The sequence below is a fragment of the Epinephelus lanceolatus genome, chromosome 15 (assembly GCF_041903045.1).
Source record: "Epinephelus lanceolatus isolate andai-2023 chromosome 15, ASM4190304v1, whole genome shotgun sequence".
Lineage (NCBI taxonomy): Eukaryota > Metazoa > Chordata > Actinopteri > Perciformes > Serranidae > Epinephelus > Epinephelus lanceolatus.
The window spans coordinates 18,210,610-18,233,618 of NC_135748.1; the positions used below are offsets into that span (position 1 = coordinate 18,210,610).

Sequence of the window (23,009 nt, forward strand, 5' to 3'; positions counted from 1 at the left end):
ACAAACTAACAGCTGAGATGAGACCTTAACAGATGTAATCAATACCCATTTTTTCCAGTCGCATTAGTGAATGAGGTACCTGGAAGTTGGTTTTACAGAAATAAACACTTTATTTATATATCAATCTGTCTTTGCTCTTGTCCGCAAACAAGTTCAATATAATTTAACAATAGATGAGTTAAAAGGCTACTTGAAGACTGGCACTATACTGAGACACAATCAGATCCGGGCCTTCACTGTTTCTCAGGCAACCGCTTGAGTAAAAAACTGAACTCCTTTTCCTTTCACGCTGTCCCCATCCGCGAGACTTGGTCCCAACCCCACCTTGATCTAGGCATCAGTGTACATATATATCTCCTTAACAAAAATATAAACACATTTTGATCCTGCCAGTTAATTTTGGTCATGCAAAAAAAGACAGACGGTACCAGCTCAGCACATCATTAACAAGACTTTGAAACCATTACACAATATATAAATTATAAACTGTACCATTATACAGCATACGATTACAGATGAAGCTAATACTGTGCAAATACACATTTGAGCTGTACAAAAGTATTTTGTACTAGTTTTGTTAATCTCAATTCACAAAAAAACAACTACATAAGACATTTTGAAAATATCACATCACATTTGATGATACAGCAAAAATATACACCTTTCAGGTCCCTGTCTTCTTCGTCTTTTTTTTGTGCATTTCAAATTTTACATTCTGCAATAGCTTCTCTGATTTGTCTACAGTACATGTTTAGATTATGAAAAAAAGCAATGACAATCATAGGATGGTAAAATGTAAAACTCATGAAGTCTATCATGATGATGAGCTACTTTTTCAAAGTGCAAAGAGAGCAGGTTGTGTGTGTGTGTGTGTGTGTGTGTGTGTGTGTGTGTGTGTGTGTGAGACCTGATGTCAGTATGTTACATGCATGCGTCTGTACCAGAGGAAATCTCACTGAGATAAGATTAAGAGCTCCTACTTTTTAAAGGACTTTCTCTTTACTGATATAAAAGTGCAGGCACTGTAAGAAATGTAGAACATCTCTGTCTTCAAGTAAGGTCAGTGTTAATGTTCTTCTCTTCCAACATTAGATTCTGTTTGGACTCTGGTTTACCTTTAGGATATGGTCCTCAGGACCTCATTTAAACCTTTGTGGATATTGGCAGGCTGGGAGGCAGCACACTCAGTCAGGCTGGGCCCCATCTGGGCGTAAAGAGCTTGGCACAGGTTGGCGGTAGCACCCCTCACGCTGCCGCCCCGGCCATGAATGGTACCACTGTGGGTGGAGGTGCCCAGGAGGTGCCACAGCAAGGGAAGCACTTTCTGCTCCACCATCTGGGGCTTGCGAGGGTAGAGCTCTGTCACAAGGTCTGGAAATAGAAAGCAAGAAGACACAACAGGTGGTCAGACATACAAAACAATTTGGGAGCCAAGGCATATACTGCAGAATCAGATCAGAATTCTTAAAGCATACACACCTGCAACCTTTTCGATAAGATCCACCTTTGCTTTGCCGTTTAAAAACTGAGCCTTGGTGCAGAAAGGCTGAAGAAGAAGTATGTTATCTATCATGGAAACAAAGAAATTCACAAAGTTACATAAAGACAATTCTCCAATTTAAGTGAGCTTCTACTTTCACCTCTACCAGAAATATCTGAATGCTCAAAATGAGTACCAAGATTTAAGATAAGTGCATTAATAGCTCCAATAGCAGCAGAGTAGATGGCGTTGTTCTTGGAGTTGAGGTGATTGTCCACGATTGCTGGGACCAGGATGTTGACCACTTGGGACAGGTTGTCCTTCAACAAGTGGATGATCTTCTGCAGAGACTCGAGGGCGTACAGGTTGACCTTGCTGTTGGACTCCTGCAGCCTGGCCTTGAAGGCATCAAACACCTGAAAGAAGGAAGGCCAGAGGGAAAGGAAAAAAAGGTGAGACATTTTGTTGCGTTTTTAAGATGACACAGTGTTGTATAATGATAACTGAGAACCATGACAAAACAAAAATGTTAGTACTAACCGGGAATATACTATTGATGACCATGTTGGGGTTGCTCTGGCAGTCAGCTGCTAGCTGGTCAATCCCCTTGATCCTCTCTCTGAAGTCCTTTGAACCCAGCAGACCTGAGATCTGCTTGATGTATTCGGTCTTGTCTGCAATACTCTGCGTCTGAGATCTACAGCTGTAATAGCTATTAGACTCCCTGTAGATGATGCAAAACACATCACATAGTTTATTTTATAAACCTGCATCTACAGTGTGAATAATGTATTTCATATATGCATTATACAGGTTGTGCTTGGCTACACCTCTGCTCAAAAGGCTGAACAGGGCTGCTGTGCTGGTTGATATTTACACCCACCTGTTGGTCTGGTTGAGTGGCTCTCTGGTGAGAGATGAGGCTCTGACTGTCCCGCTACCTGGGAGGGAGCGTCTACCTCTGGCTGACTGCGTGTCTTGGGGCATCTCACCAAGACCCTTAAAAAAACACCCAACAATCTCCAGGTAAGATGACAGTGTGACCTTTAGGAAAAGTACCATACATTTTATAAACATAGAAAATAAAACACTGTGCCTTTGTCTTGAGAGTGAAGACAGTGTCTCTGACGGTCGGCAGGTCTTTGGTGGGGATATATTTCTCCAGGATCTTGTCAAAGTCAGGGTGGGATGAGAGGGACAGCAGCATTCGTCGCCCAAAGTACCTGTGGGTTGAACCAGTATGAAAATGGTAATTTTGGAGATTTCATATTTTGAATTTCCCATTATTAGTTATGTTTTTAATGGCATAGAATTTCCCGCAAAGCATGATAAGGATTTTATGTGAATCAGCTACAAGACCCAGCCAATATTTGTTTCTTTGCTACAAACAATTTGTAAAACATGTAATATTTATGAATTACACAAAACTTGTGCAAATGCAAAAGTTGAAACCTTTTCTACTTGTAAAAACCGCACTGATAACTGCACTATATCACTACAACAAAAGCAGAGGAACATACCTGGCTTCCTGTGAGGAGTCCTGTGCGAGTTTGGTAACGGCAGGTAAGATTCTATCTGTGAGATCTTTGGCTCCAGACAGAAGACGGGCAGCACCAACCTTCTCCACCAGATCAGCCAGGTGCTGGGCGGTGCATTTTCTCACCACTGCGTTGAGGTGACTATCAGAGGAGAAGGGAAACCAATTCAGCGATCAAAAGCTTTATAAATTGTGCAAAAGTACCCACTAAAACTCAAAATTGTGAGTGCGGTGGAACAGCACTTCACTGTGTGTGTGTGTGTGTGTGTGTGTGTGTGTGTGTGTGTGTGTGTGTGTGTGTGTAGAGATGCACACTGACCTTAGTCCCCCAGAGAGCAAAGCATTGATGCAACGAGTTGGCGTGCAGTGCTTAACCATGCAGCCCAACGCTGCATCCACATCCTGCCTAATGAAGGCGTTACTCTCCCCGGCTTTCTGCAGTAATGCTTTAACTGTTCCCTCCAGCTCCTGGTCCATTGCCTTCTGCAGGTGGGTGTACAGGTCGCCCAGTGTACATACTGCGACCCTGGAGACACTGGACCGCAGGTTCTTCACCTGAATGACAAGGACATTGTTATAGTGGAAACGGGGTTATTCCAGCATCAAACAACAGAGATAGATGTTTAAGACATCTATCTGACAATAACAGTGTACATGAATGGTTGTGTGACATGCATTTTCAGGCATGTTAATATAGACAGAGATTAGGTCTGGAACAGTGCTAAAACGCTTGAGATTGTATTAGTGTGGATGTAGCCTGAGAATTAATCTGCAAAATCAGATATCAACATATAAATCCTGAAGTAAAGCAGTGCAAGTTGAGATGGAGTAAAGCAGCAAACTGAAAAAGTAAAAGTGGTGTGAGAGTGTTGCACAACAAGTTATACTACCTCTTGAATGAGAGACAGGCAGACATCATGAAGCCTGCCCTGGAGTGTGTCTGAGTGGTAGACAGCCAGACTGCGCAGAAATGTTAGACCCTCTATCTTCTTCTCCCTGAAGTTAAAAAAAAAAAAAAGAAGACACCATTGATAGCCGCTTTTTGTACACTTTCTTTAACCAAATTTAAAGATATGGTTCCTGTTGAGTATGATGGATTTCGTTACCACACACATATCTTAATATTTAGAGTAACTGTAATTTAATATTTCTGTGTTAATGTAATTGATTAGCTAATCAATACCTGCTAATGCCTTTTACATGGTATTCTGTATTTCAAAAACCTCTTAAGGAGCCCTGGATTTGAGCTGTAAGTATGATGGATGGAGCTCAGTGCAGCTGAGATACTGTAGCATGCCAGTGTTCCTCACCAGTCTTCGGAGCTCAGCAGGTTGAAGCTCTGTGTCAGCGCCAGGTCAGGCTTGGAAAAAGGACACAGCTCCGGAGGCTCTGAGAGATTCTTCTTGTAGCCCACAGTACCAGGGGACAGCTCATCTAAATGGCCCATCAGACACCACACACAACACACACACACACAGATTCGGTCTCGTGTTACATCTCTATCAGTCTGAAAACAAGCAGTGTGTGTGTGGGTGGCGGTGCATTAATGGTAGGTTGTCAAAACAAAGCATTGTGGCACATTACCCAAAGCAAACATCTTATTCACCCATGCTCTGGTGGCTCTGACAGTCTAATTAATGTTCCAACATTTTCTATAAACAAAGACCTGTTGAAGCACCGGTTCATCCATTTATAATGCTGCGGAAAACTGCTAAATTGCAAGCTGGTGTCAGATTGACTGAGAGATGGTACACAGCAAAATAATAAAGATACACAGTGGGTTGTTTCAAAAACAGATGATTGAACTTGATATATGCAGCAGGTAGATGAATTCTTAGTTTAAGGTCTTCTAACCTGAGCTGTGTGACAGCGATGGTCGGGTTCTGCTGAGGCTGGGTGCCCTCCTGAGACGGGATGGGTTTTTTGGGTTGGGGGGCACCGTGGGGGGACTTGGCTGGTGGGGTGGAGTGAAGCACTTGATGGGGCTTTGGGGTCCTGGTGGGCTGACGGGACTGGTGGGGCTGATAGGGGACTCATCAGAGAGAAGGTCAGCTTTTGTGGAAGCCACTGTGCTGCCGTTCAGATGCAGCTCTATGTCAGGAAAAAAATGTACGTTTCAAGTCTCTGGGTGCAAACATTATAAGCTGCATAAATGGATGACTTAATTTCTTTAAAGAGCACAAGGATACAATGTAATACTTCACAGCAAGATTCAAAGTTATAGTGCAATATGGTAACAGAACAATTGGTAAAGGTTTCAAATCTTTCTCTTGCCTTTGATGATTAATGCTCTACTCTCGTCTGTGGGTGAGTCAGACAGCATCTGTCTGACACGGTGGCGAATCTTTTCTCGTTTCTGGTCCGCTTGACTGCACTGCTCCTCTTGCTGCTCCAGACACTGCAGTCGCGTCTTATCCCGGTTAAACCTTGAATTCTTCACCCTCTGCTGCACATGCATTGGTAAAAAACACACAGGGTGAGTGGAAACTTGGTACGATGTGCTATGATTTTCCACTGCACAAAGTGTGACTAACCTTAACCTCATCTGGACGTGGGCTGTCATCGCTGTCTAGGTGACTGCCAGACAGAGCATGGCCGTAGACGCCTGCTGAGGGATCAGCAGGGGGCTTGGCCACAGAATCACCCTGCTCAAGTGACAAGGCGGCTCCTGGAGAGCTGGGGGATGCTGCCGTGCCAAACATGCCTAAGACGAAGCACAAGGGGGATGTTTGCGTAGACGTATTATCAGACAGGTGGACAATTAATCTGCTCAACTGCAAAAGGAATCAGTGATGAGACTTATTTAAACATTCAACAATAAGCTAAAACACTCTGGACACAGAACAGAATACTGGAAAACTGAACAATGACTCATGGCAGAGACTGACCTCTTCCAATGACTCCTTCAGGCATATCTGTGGCTGGTGAGTTCCTGCTGCTGTGGCTCTGAGATCCTAAGAATCAAAGGAAAGGAATATGATTTAATTTAATTATTTGAGGACACATAATATTATTACTAGGTAAATCCGGGAAAAAGCTCTGTCCTGTTTGATACCACCGCTGACTGACCTTTGGCCGGCTTTAGAGCTCTGACAGATTCACGGATGGCTGGTTTGACCAATGGAGGAGATGGTCCCGATGTGTCTTCCTCAGTTTTGATTGTTCCGTTGGAGTAAGTGACTCTCTGCCCAACAACACCCACCTCAGATGACAGCTCGTTTCTCTGAGACAATCCTTGAGAAAAGAAAAACCAGAAAACAAAGACATTAATAAGATAAACTAAACAATAAAACAGATTAGGCAAACCCCTGGAATCCCTCTTTATACCTTGAAGGCTGCTGAAGTCCATGGACACAGAAGACCTCAGTTTTGCAGAAGGCACTCTTGCAATGCGAGGTTTCATTCCTGAAGAGGCAGAGCTTCCAGGACTGTCAATAGATGTGACAAGTGAGAAATTATGCTGGAGAACTTCTTAGCACTGTTCAACACATTGTCAAACGCCACCAGATGGGTACAAGGTTATCTCTGCTTTAACCCTATGGGCCCTAGGCCTTTTGGGGGTATTTTTTCTGCCTTTACTTTTAAGCTCATATCACAGTCATTATAAAGGCTACATACACATGCTATATCTTGGTTTTTTTTTTTCAAGACAATCTGGGCTAACCAGATTTGCCATCATGCCATGTCCTTCTATGTGTCTGTATTTTATATTCATTTTTATATCAATGAAAAAAACAAATCTGTGTGACTAAATTCTTACATTTTTACATGTATCTCACCATACCAAGTTGAAAGTTGACGTATTCTGCCAAATATGAAGAGGGGAGACTCTCTGGAATCTGGCAATATAAGAACCATGATGGTGGGATATTCTGTCACTTCACAGCTGTCCAAAACATGTGGTTTGTGCCAGGCGTGATTGCCAGTATTTTTTCATTATTGCAAGAAATTCCATTGACTCATTCACAAGTCAAAAATGTGTTTTATCTGAAAGAAACATGCAATATTTACATCTAAGATAATAGAAAAATAGTCAACCAAGTGCAATGATGTCCTCCAAGATAATATTTGTTTTTCAGTTTCAGTTATATATTGGGGAGACATTTTGGGCATTGGTGGGGGGGGGGGGGAAGAGGGGGGGGGGCGGGGGCACGTGGCCCCCTCAATGTATATGGTGACTACTGCCCTGTCAGCATGCATAATTAGGCTGCAGTTGTCTGGGTGCACAAAGGTGAAGTGGCTGGTCTTGTCATACAAAGTTTGGTGGAGTGTCAACTGGACAATATGGAAATATTTGCATCTTGAAAGCTGGACTACAAATGTGGATAGACAGGGAGAAACACACACAAGCCTAAGATGTCGTAAGATACGATATTCCTCACTATATGAAGTGACTGATAACAAGATCTATATCATGGATTGTAAAGAAATTCGTCAGGTTTTTATTTTGTAGACAATTGATCTGGATTTATAGCGTGATGGGATGACAGCACAATTTCTGCGCATTTCTGTGCGAGCCTGCGTTCACGAGTAATCCATCCAAGAGTAATGTGTGTGCAAAGCTGTATGAAAGCTCTGTTATACACCATTTTATTGTAACTTTATCAATTTTTTCGCTGTGAAAACATTGGGTTACCGACAAGTGCTTGGCCTTGTCGGAAAGCTACAGTTCCGCTGTTTCATGTGATATGCGTGGCTTCTCGCTATGACACACGGTCGCGTGACTCCAGGTCATGTGAATTTGGACGCACTATGCATCGTTCGGGCCCATAGGGTTAAGATGTCACCATGTCTGCGACAACATTTATTTAATTAACTGACATATAACAAAAGATACGTGAGCTCAATAATGCCCCAACATACTGTAATCTGTATCCTTTACCTGGCTTTGATGCCATTGATGCTGGAATTGGCGACTGAGCTCAGACTGGAAAGACCGCTCTCACTGGCTGAGCTGGTAAGCATCGGAGAGGTGTATGATGGTGAGTCCAGACCCAGGTCCAGCCTCACAGCTGAGTCAGGGCTGTCTGGATCCAGATCTGAACTGCCGAGGCTCACTTTAGCCCTCTTCTTGGCTGCGCTGTTGCGCAATGAGCGCAGGGAGTTCAGCATCTGTGAATAACACACAAATTGGCACATATGAGCGTGGAAAGGAAAATTATAAATGGAGCCAAATTTCAACCCCCCAGACTAGCAGACTGTGTTTCTTTAAAGTCCCTCAGGTGCTGAGGGTGCAAGTTGGAACTTGCAGTGTCCTACATTTTCCAGCAGAGTCTTTCTACAGAAAAAGCAGACAGTTTGCTGACCTCCTGCATGTCCAGAGGATCATCCTCCTGAGGGTCTCGCCCCACATTGATGCCATCAGGATCCAGGTGAAGGTCCCTTTCTAGCTGCTGATTCTGAGGGCTGCCTGGAGCATTGGACCTCTGGCCATTATGGGACTGGACCTGCTCTGCTGTCGGGACAACTGGTGAGATAGATAGAGTTGCCCTGGTGCTGCTCAGAGCCCGGCGGAATGATGAAGTGGAAGAGGAACTCACAAGGGAAGCACGAAGAGGCCGGGGAGAGCATCTGCTAGAGAGCTGGTCTCCTAATCGAGGTCAAACAGGGAGGATAAAAACAGATGATACAAAGAGGCCACAACATTTTTGCAGTCAGCTAACAGCTCACATGTGGGTGTTTTTGCTTAAATACCCTTTACTGTGCCTGCTGTGTCTCTCCAGGGACTCGTGTCTCGCTGGTGAGGGGTGTTCTCTCTCTTGTTTGGCCAAGTGTTGGACATAGAGAGGGAGGAGTCTGCACGACGGCGGCAAAGTGTTGGAGTAAGCACGCCTCCTGGGAGAGTAGCCAGTGGGTAGGAGGGCAGTAGGAAGGATCCGGACGTGGTGGGGTTCGAGGGGAGGGAAAACGTGCGCTCAACACTGGGGTTCCTTGAGAGCACGTGTCCCTTGGGTGCCACTGTGAGACAGAGTATTCACATGTCATGAAAAACTGAGCAATTAAAAGGTAACAAGGTGGAAATACGGTTCATGACTGGCTGGATGTTAAAAACTGTAAAATGATTTAAGTTCTTTCTTATTCTGATTTGCATCTTTCCATCCAGGGAACTTTACAGGGTGGCACATTTTTGAAAAATACCAGATCCTTCTGAGGTTATGACTCCTTACCAACATCTGGGTCAGAGAAGTTGGTGGTTTTAAAGATGTCGGGGTCCAAGTTGAGGCTTCCACTTCTTCTGAGGCGTGCAGGAGACTCCCTCCTTCTGGAGGATTGTGGCTTCTGAGGCTGTGCAGAACCTAGATGGAAAGAAAATTTTGCACGATACTCAAATAATGTTCATGATGGTAACATCCTCCCTGTAAAATGTGTAATTGAGCTTGTGCTTAGTTTACATTAATTTCTTAATCGTACACTACTCATTTATGTTCTGCAATTGAGCTGCATGATAAACATAGCAGTAGCCATAAAAACTGGACATTTACACAGCAACATTATAAAAGATTAAAAAAAATAGCAAAGCACAAAACAGATTTTTATAGGGTTTCGCGAAAGAGACTGCATCCAAAAGCTGTAAACACATCTACTACACTTGTAATCTTCATTGAAGGATTACCACAAGCATGTGTCCAGATTACGTAATTTACAGTAGCAGCACTGGAATGAGTGTAATCCCTGTGTAAGTGGTCAAAATCAAACAAGGAGGTAACATGAAGTCATCAAGTTGAGACTCATCATATTTGGGAAAATAACATTTGGCAAAAGTAAGTAGGCAACAATGCCTTTCCTCTCATAAAAAATATTGCTCAAAATCTGGCCATTTCCCATCACTGGGCTTCTTTTTTACCGCTTTTGCAAAACTGAGGGGTAGTCACCACCTGGCAGGTCATTTTTAACTTGACGGTGGTGACAAGCTGCTAATAAAAAGCACATGTAGGGCTTACTTTTTACGTAAGTGACATTTAGGGACGAATTATGCTCACACAATCAGTCTGATGACTACTTTCTGTAGGACTGTTCATGTCCACAACCTTCCAGCAGGCCAGATTTTCAAAAACAAAACAGTTGGTGAATGTAATGGCCTCTTTCAGCATGTTGTGAGACTGGTATGAAACGTATCTGCCTTGCAACCATGCTCATCTCAGGGCTTTTGATGACATGCAGCACGGTGACTCCTTTGACTCAGCATGCTAATCCAATTTAAAGCCTCTCTATATTGAGTCCGGCTGAAGTTGACCATGACAACCAGTCAGCTGCACTTGTCACCTCACATGGAATAGATGAAAGTGTAATGCTGAGAGAAGGAAGTATTGGCACTTACTGAAACTGGGTATGTAGGTTTCAGGACTCAGCTTCCTTGACAGGGGAAGAAAATCCTCACTGGCCACCTATTAGCAGGCAGAAAATGATTTCCTTTAATAGCAACAATGGAGGATTTAGTTCAAATAATTGATGTAAAGCAATCCTTAAACAAACAGGAGACAGTGTAATTCCATCCACTGGCCTGAACAAAGGGATGCAGCATATATTTCCAAGCTCAGGCAAGAGGCACTGGCATTTGTGTGGATATTCTGCTACTGTAAACAGACTTAGCAGTATGTACACGACATCTCCTGTTCTCATAAAACTTTAACGGCCAACCTGCAACCTATGATCTAAAATAAATCAAGTAGAGACAGAATTATGACAGATTTTTGCACTAGTGCATGCATCCCCGAGAGAGTGAGTGTAGCTGAGGTCAGTCCCGTAGCCTCAAATCTGATCAGCACTCACTGTGGAGCATTTGCTGTGATTGCAATCAACACTAGAGCAGCAAATAAGCCATGTTTTACAAGCATAACCTTGTGATATTACCAATTATGTGTCACGCCCCCTTCAGTTAAGTGTGCTGTGCGGTAATGGGGTTGCTGGGAAACACACACTGCTGTAAACAGAAGGTTTTTCCAAATGGAGGCTCTAAGCTGGATAATAGTTCCCAGAACAAAATATGGTCAATTAATACTCGTGAAACAAAGCCACTCATCACAAGCAATGGACATTACTGGAATAGAGCTGATAGAGGCTCATGTTTAACAAATAAGTCTAGTCTTTTAGCTGATAAAATGTGATAAGGCAGGGATATTCAACTTGCTTTTGCAAAATGAAAGGAGACCAGGGGCCATTTAATATACAAACATCAATATTTATCAGTGTATGTAATGAATGAATAGCATGTTTTCAACCTTTTGCCATTTGCTGTCCTTAATTGTCTTTGCTAAGCGTCAACTCCAGTTGCAGCTCTGCACAGGTCGGGTGTAAGCAGGGGTGTTCCTATTACTTGAGGACATTCGGGGCTTTGACTAGACCTCCGTTGGGGCCTCCAAAGGCACTTTTTTTAATAAACAAGCTCTATTTTTATCTCTTTGTATTCCCTCTGGCACCTTATTTATATCCAAAGTACAAAAATATTCCCATTGTGAATTAATTTATTTTCATTGTGTATTAGGCAATGGTCTTGGAGCCACCAGGCATCCTATAGCTGGCCAGATTTCGCCCCCGGACCGTAAGTTGGGCATCACTGTGATAAGTTATATATTCAGCATTACAAACTTTAACCTAACAAAGTGGCAAGTTAAACCTGATTATCACACAGCTTATTCTCAAGACAGTGGATGCTCATCTTTGCAGCGACAGTGTCATTGTGCAGGGAAATGAGTCACCTACTGAATTTCTTCCAGGAATAGTATCAGGGATCCTGCAGTGCTCTGAGATTTTACCTATCTATTCCTCTCTCTGTTTATAACGAATTGAGAGCCTTATATTCACAAAACAATTCAGCCTATTGTTAACCTGCCAATAGATACAAAATCAATTCTAATGATGCAAAGAGAAAGATGCAAAGAAGAAAGAAAACATCTCATGAAGTATCAATCATTACAAGCTGTCTTAACAATATGCAATCATTCACACAAACAGGTTGATTGTAGATGACACTGCACATCTCTGTGTAATAACATATATAATATATAACTATCCCTCTCTGCTGCACTCCATCCATACTGCATCTTGACTATATTTAGGTTTTTTCGCCCCCAAACTCTCTGACGAAAGTCAGAGATTTCTTTTTGGATGGCTGCCTTTGGGTGTGACTAAGCTTGTTCACACAAAGAGTGTGCAATTTTGACAGTAAACAAATTGTCAACGCCCCAGATTTTTGAAGATTAATTACCAAGGTTTAACTTTATCAATCCTCTGTGAACTAAGCAAGACTAAAGGGAGGAAGAAAAGGCAAGCACACAAAAATAACCCTCCTTTCAAAAAAACCCTCCTCTTTTTCAATGATTGCACTTGCTGGCTGATTGGGAGCAATTCAACACAAATGCTTGACCACTGAGATGGTCTGTAATTTCAAAGTCAATATGAAAAGCACTCTGGTGCTCCTAAACACTCTGTGCAGGCAGTTAAATGGTGATTAAGCTCTATTTGCTTTGGATTTCAAAGTATTTTTAGAGGGAAAAAAGTGAACACAGCTTATTGATTCAATAGCTGCTTCATTAATGCCAATCAGTTTTACCTAGAGGGACAATATTTCCATTATTTCCCTGGGTAAACTAACCTAGAATATAGCAGAATATCCCTTTAAGCTGTGAGTCTTATTTCAACAGAGAATCTGAGGGTTAATAAAACATATGCTAAATCCGGGAACATTCCCAGATGGCTTAATTATCACAAGAGATAAGTGAGAATATGGCAAGTCGGCGGTGATGATTGGCCCCACCTTTTCAGAGCACTTTCCATTCGGGGTACTGCATTGCTGATCATTCTCGGTAGATGAGAAGCTTGACATCTCCCAGGGTAGTTTGTTCTTCCCTTTACCCGCGCTGACAATCCTCCTTTGAAGTGGGAGGTCATCAGTGAGGGAGCCCAGGCTGCCATAGCCATAGAGTCGGTCGCAGTCTGGTTCAGTTCTGTGGCTCCTGGCACTGCTTACCCGCCCTCCGTTCATCACCCAGTCCAGATCAGCTCCAGAACCATACTGCATTGAGCTCCGATGTCCTGGTTTGGGGACCACCAAGCCATACTCCACTATCCCCTCTGGGGAGAGTTTGGGAAGGACGTGCCTTGCTCGTCTTGCCTGTACAGCTGCCATAAGACCCTCTGCGTCCTCATTGAGTTCAACCATATCCACAGCTTTCATTAGAGGCTGCTTTTTCCCTGTGTCAAGGCAATAGTCCAAAACAGCAAACAGCTCAAGGGCGGCGTGGCGGACCTTCCTTTTGCTGTCTGTCAGGTATGGTGCGACGTCAAAACAAAGCTTGGGGATGTTGAAATCTTTTCTAGGATGAGTGAGCATAGCTGCCATGATGATGTTAAGGACATCTTCCCGAACCCTTGAATTCTTGTGTTTCAAGTTGCCGATGACAAGATCCAACACTTGTTGCGGTGCAACAGTTTTCATCAGCTGTCGAAACACATTCATGTATTCATTTTTGGTGACGGTGCGAGTGTCCCCCAGGGCCTTCAGAGCCACTAAGACTATCTGTTTGAAATATCTATCCACACCTGTATCTAGCTTCTGAATGAGTAAGTTTAAAACTTGCAACGTGCCATACAACACTTTAAAATTACTGTCATCCAGAAGTCGAGGGAGAAAACGGATGAACTCCTCAATACTGCCAGACGGGACCGATTGCATGTCCACTTCTGAGAGGATGTGTTTGAGATCTTCCACCCCATTGGTGCGATTCTGGTAATTCTTCAGGTCCAGGAGCAGCTCGTGTAACTCCTGGGAGATCAATCCTGGTATCATTATTGGTGGTCTTGTGGTTGTGGTCAGATTTGAGAATTTAAAGAGGCGAACACAATCCTGTGAGGACAATAATATTCCTCCTCTTTACTTGGTGCTGTCATCCTGAGTGGCTGGTGATGGGAAACCACTCTCCTGATTGTCAAGCTGTGAAGCCAGAGCAGAAAATTAACAGTGGACACATGACTGAATCAATTTCCAATTGCTTAGAGTTAAATAATAATGTGTTTAAACATGTCACACAGGCATGTAAGTGCCTGGGAGTGTCTTGTTGCTCCTTAACACTATGATCGATCATGAACTAAGGTAGATTAGCGCAAATGGACACAACCACTTGTGGCTGTCAAGCACGATAGTTATCAGCAGAAAGGTTTAGATAACCTTAGCTGCTGTGTATTAACGTTACATTACTCCCCGCTGTTGTAACATTATTTAATATGTGTGTCGGTCGAAGACTCAGCCAGTTATACGATACTAATGCCTTCAATGGGTTTACAATCAATCCCTGACTACACCGTTACCGTTAAGCAGCCTACATGAGTTAGCTAACGTTACACAGAACCCGAGCTAACTGTTAACTGCACTCAAACGGTGCTAAGCTAACTCGCTGCTCCGCTAATTGTGTTAGTGGTTAGTGCTGGCTGACTGGGCTAGCAAAGTTAGGAAAACAGCAAGAAAACAGACCTCGCATTCTCCCCCGGTCCTCTTCCTTGACGCGCGGCGATACTATCTAACGTTACGTCGTCCAAATGTCCGTGTCATGGTGCGGCAGCTACGGTTCTCCTAAGTGCAGACATTTTCCGTGGTTGTTTCAGCTGGTGTCTGGAGTGTTGAATGTTTGAAAGCTACAGAGGTATTCACACAGAGAGGAGCCCACACATACACATACACACACTGAGGCAGCAAAATGGCGAATACATGTCGCAAACTGAGCGCTTCCATGGTGACGCGAGTCGAGGCTCCTCCAGGCGGTATCATCACCACAGAGCTACAGCACGGAGACTGGGATGGAAACTAAAATAAACACAGCCAAAAATAACAATAGAAAAATAAGATTAACTATAAGATAGTGATAGATAAGATAGTGTTAATATATTTAAAGCTGCATAGTTGTGCAGGAATAAAACATATTGATATTCCCATAAAAAATGTAGCTTATTGACTTTTTGTTTTGTTACATGTGCTACTCAGATTTAAATGAGTCTACATTTTCCCAAATATATTTTTGAATATAGTATATTTTATTTGCCACATCCGCGATTGTATTAATAGAAAATCAAAAATAGAACTTAAAAGAATGGTTTTCCAAATGCCATAAAACACAAATGAGGTTCGTATAATAATAAAATAGTTATTAATGCAAAAAGAAAAAAAGAAACAATGGAAAAGGTTTAAACAACGACGAACGATGAAAATAGCATATTTACTCATACACTGTAATTACAACACTATTTGTATATGCTTAGTCTAAATGTAGTTAACTTTATATGCAATATTTTATTTACATTTCGGGGAAAATTATCATTCTTTTTACTCCTTCACAGTTTTTGACAGCTATAACAGACTCACATATAATAACACTTTCAGTGATGGAAAGTGTCTAAATACATTAAGCAAGAGCACTGCAGTTAAGTAGCCTACAATTTTGAGGTACTTTTACTTTACTTGAATATTTCCATTTTATGCTACTTGTGTATGCACTTCTACCCCACTACATTTCAGAAGTTAACATTGTACTTTTTTTCCTTTACTTTATTTATTTAAAAACTTTAGTTACTAGTTACTCAGTTTATTTATATTTTGTATCAATAATCTAAATTTGCAAATAGGTTACATTATATTCTTATAGGTTTAAACCACCCAGCAACAGCACATAGAGCAATTTTAATTAGCACTACCCTTACCAGATGTAACATTAAAGTGATAGACACATTAATTCATCAATAATTAGAATTAAATAACATATAGGATTGTGAATGGGCCACCCTGCATTATGAGTACTTTTAGTTTTGGTAATGTGAGTATATTTTGATGCTAATACTTTTGTACTTTTACTAAAATGCAGGGGCCTTACTTGTAACCAAGTATTTCTACACTGTAGTATAACTTTATTGTCCATTAAATTTTACATGAAATGTCTTTGGCATCCGGCATATAAAATACAGCATGAAACATAAAGCACAGTAAATAATGAACATAAGTAAGTACATCAACTTTAGTTAAGTGTAGTTAAGCTTACTTTACTTTACTTTTCTTTACTTCGGCCATTTCCTAACTTATAGGCCTACACAAATAAGTAAAATGATAATAATAAACAATAATATGTCATCACCTTTTGAGCAGTGACAAACCAAAGCAAGTTTATGTTTACTAAAATGTTGAAGGCTGAAGCCTTAGCCTATTACAACTGTCCTAAATAATAATTATTTTTTATTTTATTTTTATTTTATTCTATTTAATTCTATTTTATTTTATTTTATTTTTATCTTAGATTAGATTATTATTAATTATATTATACAGTTTCATCTATCTATCTATCTATCTATCTATCTATCTATCTACATATGCTGAAAATTTAATAAAAAATATATATATTTACATCATATATAGGCCTAGCCAGAAATCCAAAACAAAAATACTGAATTTAAGATGTTAATGGGGAACTTTTGATACTATTAAATTAATATTTTTAAGAATATATGTATTTTTTTATTTTAAGAATTCCTCTTAAAAACACTAGTAAAGTTGGCTATTGTTGTAACATATTTTCTTGGCTTATCGCTCGATGACATGAATGTAGCTTTTCCTTAGAAATAGCTGTGAATATGCTTTTATTTTGAAACCACCGGAAGTGGGTGTGCTGCTCTGATAGCTGGTTATTATAAGAGCTCATCTGTAGCTTTGTGGCTAGGTTGGCAGTAGGTTGTTTTCTTGGTAGCCACCCGGGGTTCCCACTCGTCGCCGCTGAACTCCGCCACTGCAAAATCGCTCATCACAGGGGCACAACAGACGGACTATAGGTTACAGGTTTGTTTTCCTCAATTCGACGACACACAAATGTTATCTGACAGCTAGCTATAACGTCACGTTTTGTATCTGTCAGCCATGTTACTGTATATCAATCAATGATGCAGCTAGCCACAGTAACCGTGTTTATTTTTAGCAGCTAACCTGCGCCGACTGCAGTGCAATGAAACGGATATAGGCGCTGTGTATTTGCTGGAGGCGAACATTGTTGACGATACGATAGTGACATGGGTGTTGGTGTCAACGTAAATATGATATCCGGGCAAATTTGTTTCTGAAAAACCCAGGCTGTTTTGGGGTTTGCAGTTTGTTAGCTAGCGCACTAGCGGTCTGCTGCTGTAAAGCTAAGAGGCAACGTTAGCTAGCGAGTTTTGATCTGGCCATGTCCTCCGTTCAGAAATCAAGCCAAGGCCCCAGTCAACTAAACTAACAGTTACCGTTATTGTGACTGAATGTCAGAGCTGTTTGCTTGAAGTTAGCCCAAAAAAATGTTGTATATACTAGTAAATATGGTTGGTTAACTTCAAGTAGCGTTAGCACTGGATTAAGAAGATCATGCTTCTTTAGCTTGCCTCACAGTAGATGACAGAGCGGGTCGGAATAACCACTGTATTACTACATAACATCCCTGAAGGCATCATACTACCATGGCATGTTTCCTTAACGCGTGCTGTGATTACGTCACGTTGCACAGGCCTGGGTTTTTGTTGACTTCTCAGGTTTGTAGTCACAGGGACAAGACAACAAATGGTTAATTTACAGCATTTACAGTATTTCAATGGGCTATTGGTCGCATGTCAGTTATTCAGAAAACTTCACTGCATCAGTATTCTTTATGAAATATCAACACTGCACTGATTTGTGTATCCCTGCTCTCAGATGGACCAGCAGGACCAGTCCTATATGTTTGCCAGTCTGAAACGGCCTCACTCAGAGCAGCTGCTGCAAGGCCTCCAGCTCTTGCGGCAGGATCACGAACTATGTGACATTGTTCTGCGCGTGGGTGATGCCAAGATCCATGCCCACAAAGTAGTGCTGGCCAGCATCAGCCCTTACTTCAAGGCCATGTTCACGGGTAACCTGTCGGAAAAGGAGACCTCTGAGGTGGAATTCCAGTGCATCGATGAGACAGCCTTGCAGGTACGCTTGGAGCCAGCATACACCTTATTAACGACACTGATTAACTCCTGTACCATAGTTACTGTTTATGTGACGCTTTTACTCTTTCTCTTCCAGGCCATCGTTGAGTATGCCTACACTGGCACGGTGTTTATCTCCCAGGAAACAGTGGAATCTCTGCTACCGGCTGCTGACTTACTCCAGGTTAAACTAGTACTTAAGGAGTGCTGCTCCTTTTTAGAGAGCCAGCTGGATGCTGGGAACTGTATAGGCATCTCCCGCTTTGCAGAGACTTACGGCTGTCATGATCTGTGCCTGGCTGCAACTAAGTTCATCTGTGAGAACTTTGAGGAGGTTTGTCAGACGGAGGAGTTTTTTGAACTGACGAGGGCCGAGCTGGATGAAATTGTGTCCAACGACTGCCTTAAGGTGGTCACAGAGGAGACTGTATTTTACGCCCTGGAGTCGTGGATCAAATACGATGTAACTGAGAGACAGCAGCATCTGGCTCAGCTGCTGCACTGTGTTCGCCTTCCACTCCTCAGCGTCAAATTTCTCACTCGCCTATATGAAGCCAACCACCTTATACGAGATGACCACGCGTGTAAGCATCTGCTCAACGAGGCCCTCAAATATCATTTTATGCCTGAACACCGGCTCTCCTATCAGACTGTGTTGTCGGCACGGCCCAGGTGTGCCCCAAAGGTGCTGCTTGCAGTAGGAGGCAAGGCTGGACTGTTTGCAACATTAGAAAGGTAATAATAATAATGTCTAGACAATATTTCAAATTCTGTATGTCTATATCTTGTGTTCTGTGTTTTTTTTTTTTGTTTGTTTTTTGTTTTTAAAAAAAGACAGACTAATCTGACAGTTTATGTCTTCCTCTTGCAGCATAGAAATGTATTTCCCTCGGACAGATTCGTGGATAGGACTCGCACCTCTCAGCGTACCCCGATATGAATTTGGAGTGGCAGTGCTCGACCACAAGGTCTATGTGGTAGGAGGCATCGCCACACACATGAGACAGGGCATCAGCTATCGGAGGCACGAGAGCACAGTGGAGAGCTGGGACCCTGAAACCAACACCTGGTCTTCGGTGGAGCGCATGGCCGAGTGCCGCAGCACGCTTGGGGTGGTGGTCCTGGCTGGCGAGCTGTATGCCCTTGGAGGCTACGATGGCCAGTATTACCTCCAGTCGGTGGAGAAATACGTCCCCAAGTTGAAGGAGTGGCAGCCGGTGGCACCCATGACCAAGTCCCGCAGCTGCTTTGCCACCGCTGTGCTGGATGGCATGGTGTATGCTATCGGAGGCTATGGCCCGGCCCATATGAACAGGTAATACCACTGATAGTAGATATGATTTTGTTTTACGTTTTATACTGTGTGTTATGGGCTGTTAAACATTATATATGGCAAATATTGAGGAACTTGTGTCCTAGTTTATCTCATCAACTTGTGAATTTGTATAAAATTGCCAAAACTAAAGGATTTGAATTCAGATACTAAATCATTCATTCTGTAGTTGCTCAGTTCTATGTATGATATGGTTCACCTTTCCCTTCATCTTTAACCTCTTTCATTAAAGTTTCTGTATAATGTAAAGACTGCACATAGGATCAAAACACACAACTAACCTTTCTTTGCTCCTACAGATGACATTTAACATCAGTATCGTAAGGTTGCGGCGCTCTACCACACCTTTTTTATAAAATAGTCTTTAAGTCAGTGAAAAGCTCGCAGCTCTTTCAGACCTCCTAACCTGGCCTTCTCTCAAGGTCTTGTTAGTCATTTAATAGAACTGGTAATCAAGTGAAGGATGTCAAGTGTTGCTGAGAAAATGGCCAGGGCCCTGTGAATGAGTGAAGAGGAATCATAACAGAAGTGGTTGCTGAAGTTTCTGAGAGTGGTTGCCTAACTGTGTGCTGCTGGTTAGACCTCTGTTGTTGCTGTGGATCTCTAGAGAGCAGCGTCTCTGTTTCTCGTTTCCTTGACTCCTGAAACCCCTCAGGAGAATGTGTTTGGACAGAGAATCTTTGGGGACTTTTTTTTCCCTCTCCCCAGTGGCTTATATGTCCTCGCATGCTGCAAAACAATTCCTGATTGCTAATGTTCCAGTTGCTGTTAGGGGGTTCGTTTGACTGTGGTCAGATTAGGTAATTCACCTCTGTTGTTGGTCACACCGTCACTAGTTTCACTGCATGTGTGTGTGTTTGTGATCAGACCACATGAACTGTTGTTCTGTTTGTAGTTAAATAAAAACTAAATTTAAATATGACTAAATATCAGTCCAATAAAAGGTACAACTCTGTCTAACTTAAATTTACATGTGAAGTAGGTTCCCCGCTCCTGAAATGCAGCTTTTGAAAGAGTACATAGGTGTTTTTGCATGTTGTGGACAAGATAAGAGAGATAAGATCCTTCATTCGTCCCGCAGTGGGGAAATTTGCAACATCACAGCGGCAAAGGGATAGTGCAAACAGGAAGCATCAGTAGAAAAAAGCAATATATAAGTAATCTAAAAAAGCAAAGCAATATAATAAACAAACAGTACAAAAACACAAAGCAGTGTAATATAATTATATAGTAACTACAAATTGCATATCCTTAACAACACGTCAGACAGTTTTTCAAACCACACCACATGATTTTAGATTTCCCAGATATACCTGTATGGCATAAAAATAGAATTTCTTGAAATTGCTAAATCAGTACAGCATTCAGCTGGGCTAGAAGGTCGCCTCAATTTGAATTTGGATTATTAAAACCATGGTGTGTTTTGTTAAAGGTCCAGTGTTTAGGATTTAGGGGGGATATATTGTTAGAAATGGAATACAGAATTCATAAATATGGTTTAATTAGTTTATAGATACCTGAAACTAGGTCTGGGTAATATGGCTAAAAATGTTATCCCGATTTAAAAAAAAAAACAAACAAAAAAAAAACAAACAAAAACACAATTCATATCAGTTGGTATCAATAATAATCTAATAAGAAGTCAAAATTATCATTTCTTTCAAGTTTAAAGGCTAATTTTTGCTCCTGAGTGAAAGTTTAAGATACTAGACATGACACACACTTGCCAAACAGCAGAACATTTCACAAATCTGAGGTAGATTCACAACAATTCTTATGGAAATACCGTAAATAAATAAGACAATAGAATGACAAAGAAATTGTAATTATTGTCAGGAGCATGTTGAACTCTTTGTGCCGACGAAACATTTTGTAAGTGTATTAGCCCACAGTGTAAACAGAATAAATAGGCAAAACAAAGATCTCAACTGTTATTAGTATTTTCTGTACAAGTTTTACACCAAAACAATAAAAAAAAGACAGACTTTGATGATGTTGTGGAGTAATGTGGGTTTAGTTATTGCTGATGAAAACTCATCTGACGTGACTGAGGCATAAATCCTGTTTACGGACGAGAAAATGAATTAAAGGTTTATTCATGTTACTTTTAGTCACATTGTGTCATATTATTCTAGTGAAAAAAACAATTAGTCGGTCAAGTTAACTTGCTAACTCAGCAGTAGCATTAGAGTCGACCCATACAGCTACTGCAGCTAACATTATGTGGTGAATTCAGTCGTGGGATAGCGCTGCGTTGTCATCCATCATCTAAAACAGTCATACCAAAAAATAACTTTATGAACATGTTGAACATAGTAACGATATAATGTCACTGGACGCGTTACTGACCGGTCTCTTCTTCTTTTGCTGCTGCTTCTGCTGCTCTTTCTTCTTCTGGTTAACAACGGGTGGAAACTGGCATTTAAGGTGCATTACTGACCTCTCTATGGGCATATGGGTGGTTTAATTATATGAAGAATTTATCAGACATTTGTTATATCGCTATCAAGCAAAAATATATTGAGGTAATTATTATTTTGTTTAATGCCCAGCCCCACCTGAAACTAAGAATCATTGTGTTTTTGTTAACTTAAAATGAGCCGATTATATCTACATATGGAGCAGGTCCTCTTCCACGGAGTCCGCCATGTTATTCTACAGTAGCCCAGAATGGACAAACAAAACACTGGCTCTAGATAGGGCCATTTGCGTTGTCACAACAGCCACCACAGGTCTTCTTAACACTTGGCACATGGGTTTCATTTAGTTGCAATGTGCAACCTCACCACTAGATGCCACTAAATCCTACATACTAGACCTTTAATGTGCTGCATCTTCTCCACACAGCGTGGAGCGGTACGACCCCAGCAAGGATGCCTGGGAAATGGTAGCCCCCATGGCAGACAAGAGGATCAACTTCGGAGTTGGCGTCATGCTTGGCTTCATATTTGTGGTGGGCGGGCACAACGGAGTGTCGCATCTGTCTAGCATTGAGAGGTATGATCCACATCAGAACCAGTGGACAGCCTGTCGGCCAATGAATGAACCACGCACTGGTAAGTTTACATCATACAAACCCTACATATGTGTATTTGTACATGCTGGTGATCCCTAGTGGTACTATAAAATGGTGAGAAATGTATGTAATTAGCTGCATATCACTGTGACATCATCTTACAGGTGTCGGCTCTGCTATTGTGGACAACTACCTCTATGTGGTGGGAGGTCACTCCGGGTCATCCTACCTGAACACTGTCCAGCGCTATGACCCCATCTCAGACAGCTGGTTGGACTCGAGCGGCATGATGTATTGCCGTTGCAACTTTGGTCTGACAGCCCTTTGACCCATGGCCCAGCCGGCTAGGACCCAATAAGAGAACTTAGACACAAAGACGTTTCTTTTTTGTTGTCTCCTCCTCCTCCTTCCCCACATTCATCCTCCAGGTGCAGAGGAGAGCGCTGCACACCGACGTAAACACCAGAGGAGCGAGAGCCTGCTGGGTGGATGGATGTGCCGGGGTAGCTGGCTGGCTAGAGGGGGGACCGCAGACGTGGCTGCAGAGATGAGAAAGAGCTGCGAAGTTGTACGGGAACAGAGAGGAAGATGATCGGACGGCTGCTGTCACGGGCCCGAGGAGACGACCGCTCTACTGCTGCTGGACCACAATGAGGACTCTGAGCCATTTCCCAGAGGACTGTGGGAGAAAACT

The 23,009-nt window shown here is 42.1% G+C and overlaps 2 protein-coding genes across 5 annotated transcripts; one reads left to right on the plus strand and one right to left on the minus strand.

Moving 5' to 3' along the window:
- Positions 1–90: 90 nt before the first annotated feature.
- togaram1 (TOG array regulator of axonemal microtubules 1) lies at positions 91–14,728 on the minus strand. 4 transcript variants are annotated; one of them, XM_078175007.1, is made up of 24 exons: positions 14,485–14,728; positions 12,772–13,947; positions 10,336–10,402; positions 9,185–9,313; positions 8,712–8,975; positions 8,324–8,607; positions 7,900–8,129; positions 6,797–6,856; positions 6,345–6,445; positions 6,087–6,251; positions 5,906–5,971; positions 5,552–5,721; positions 5,292–5,460; positions 4,872–5,108; positions 4,328–4,451; positions 3,908–4,013; positions 3,337–3,572; positions 3,001–3,159; positions 2,577–2,703; positions 2,364–2,479; positions 2,021–2,204; positions 1,677–1,896; positions 1,480–1,566; positions 91–1,371 (listed from the first exon to the last, which is right to left on the minus strand). In XM_078175007.1, exons 2-24 carry the CDS (start codon positions 13,801–13,803, stop codon positions 1,118–1,120), a joined length of 4,587 nt encoding a protein of 1,528 aa, XP_078031133.1. In that variant the 5' UTR covers positions 13,804–13,947; positions 14,485–14,728; the 3' UTR covers positions 91–1,117. The 4 variants fall into 4 exon arrangements, with proteins under 4 accessions (XP_078031133.1, XP_078031132.1, XP_033499427.1 ...); XM_078175006.1 differs by having other exon boundaries at positions 5,292–5,463; XM_033643536.2 differs by lacking the exon at positions 6,797–6,856.
- A 1,959-nt stretch (positions 14,729–16,687) lies between these two features.
- Positions 16,688–22,781, plus strand: klhl28 (kelch like family member 28). Its single transcript, XM_033642631.2, has 6 exons — positions 16,688–16,827; positions 17,707–17,967; positions 18,064–18,701; positions 18,838–19,281; positions 22,147–22,355; positions 22,480–22,781. The coding sequence occupies exons 2-6, from the start codon at positions 17,707–17,709 to the stop codon at positions 22,641–22,643; spliced, it is 1,716 nt and encodes a 571-aa protein (XP_033498522.1). The 5' UTR covers positions 16,688–16,827; the 3' UTR covers positions 22,644–22,781.
- The last annotated feature ends 228 nt before the right edge of the window (positions 22,782–23,009 follow it).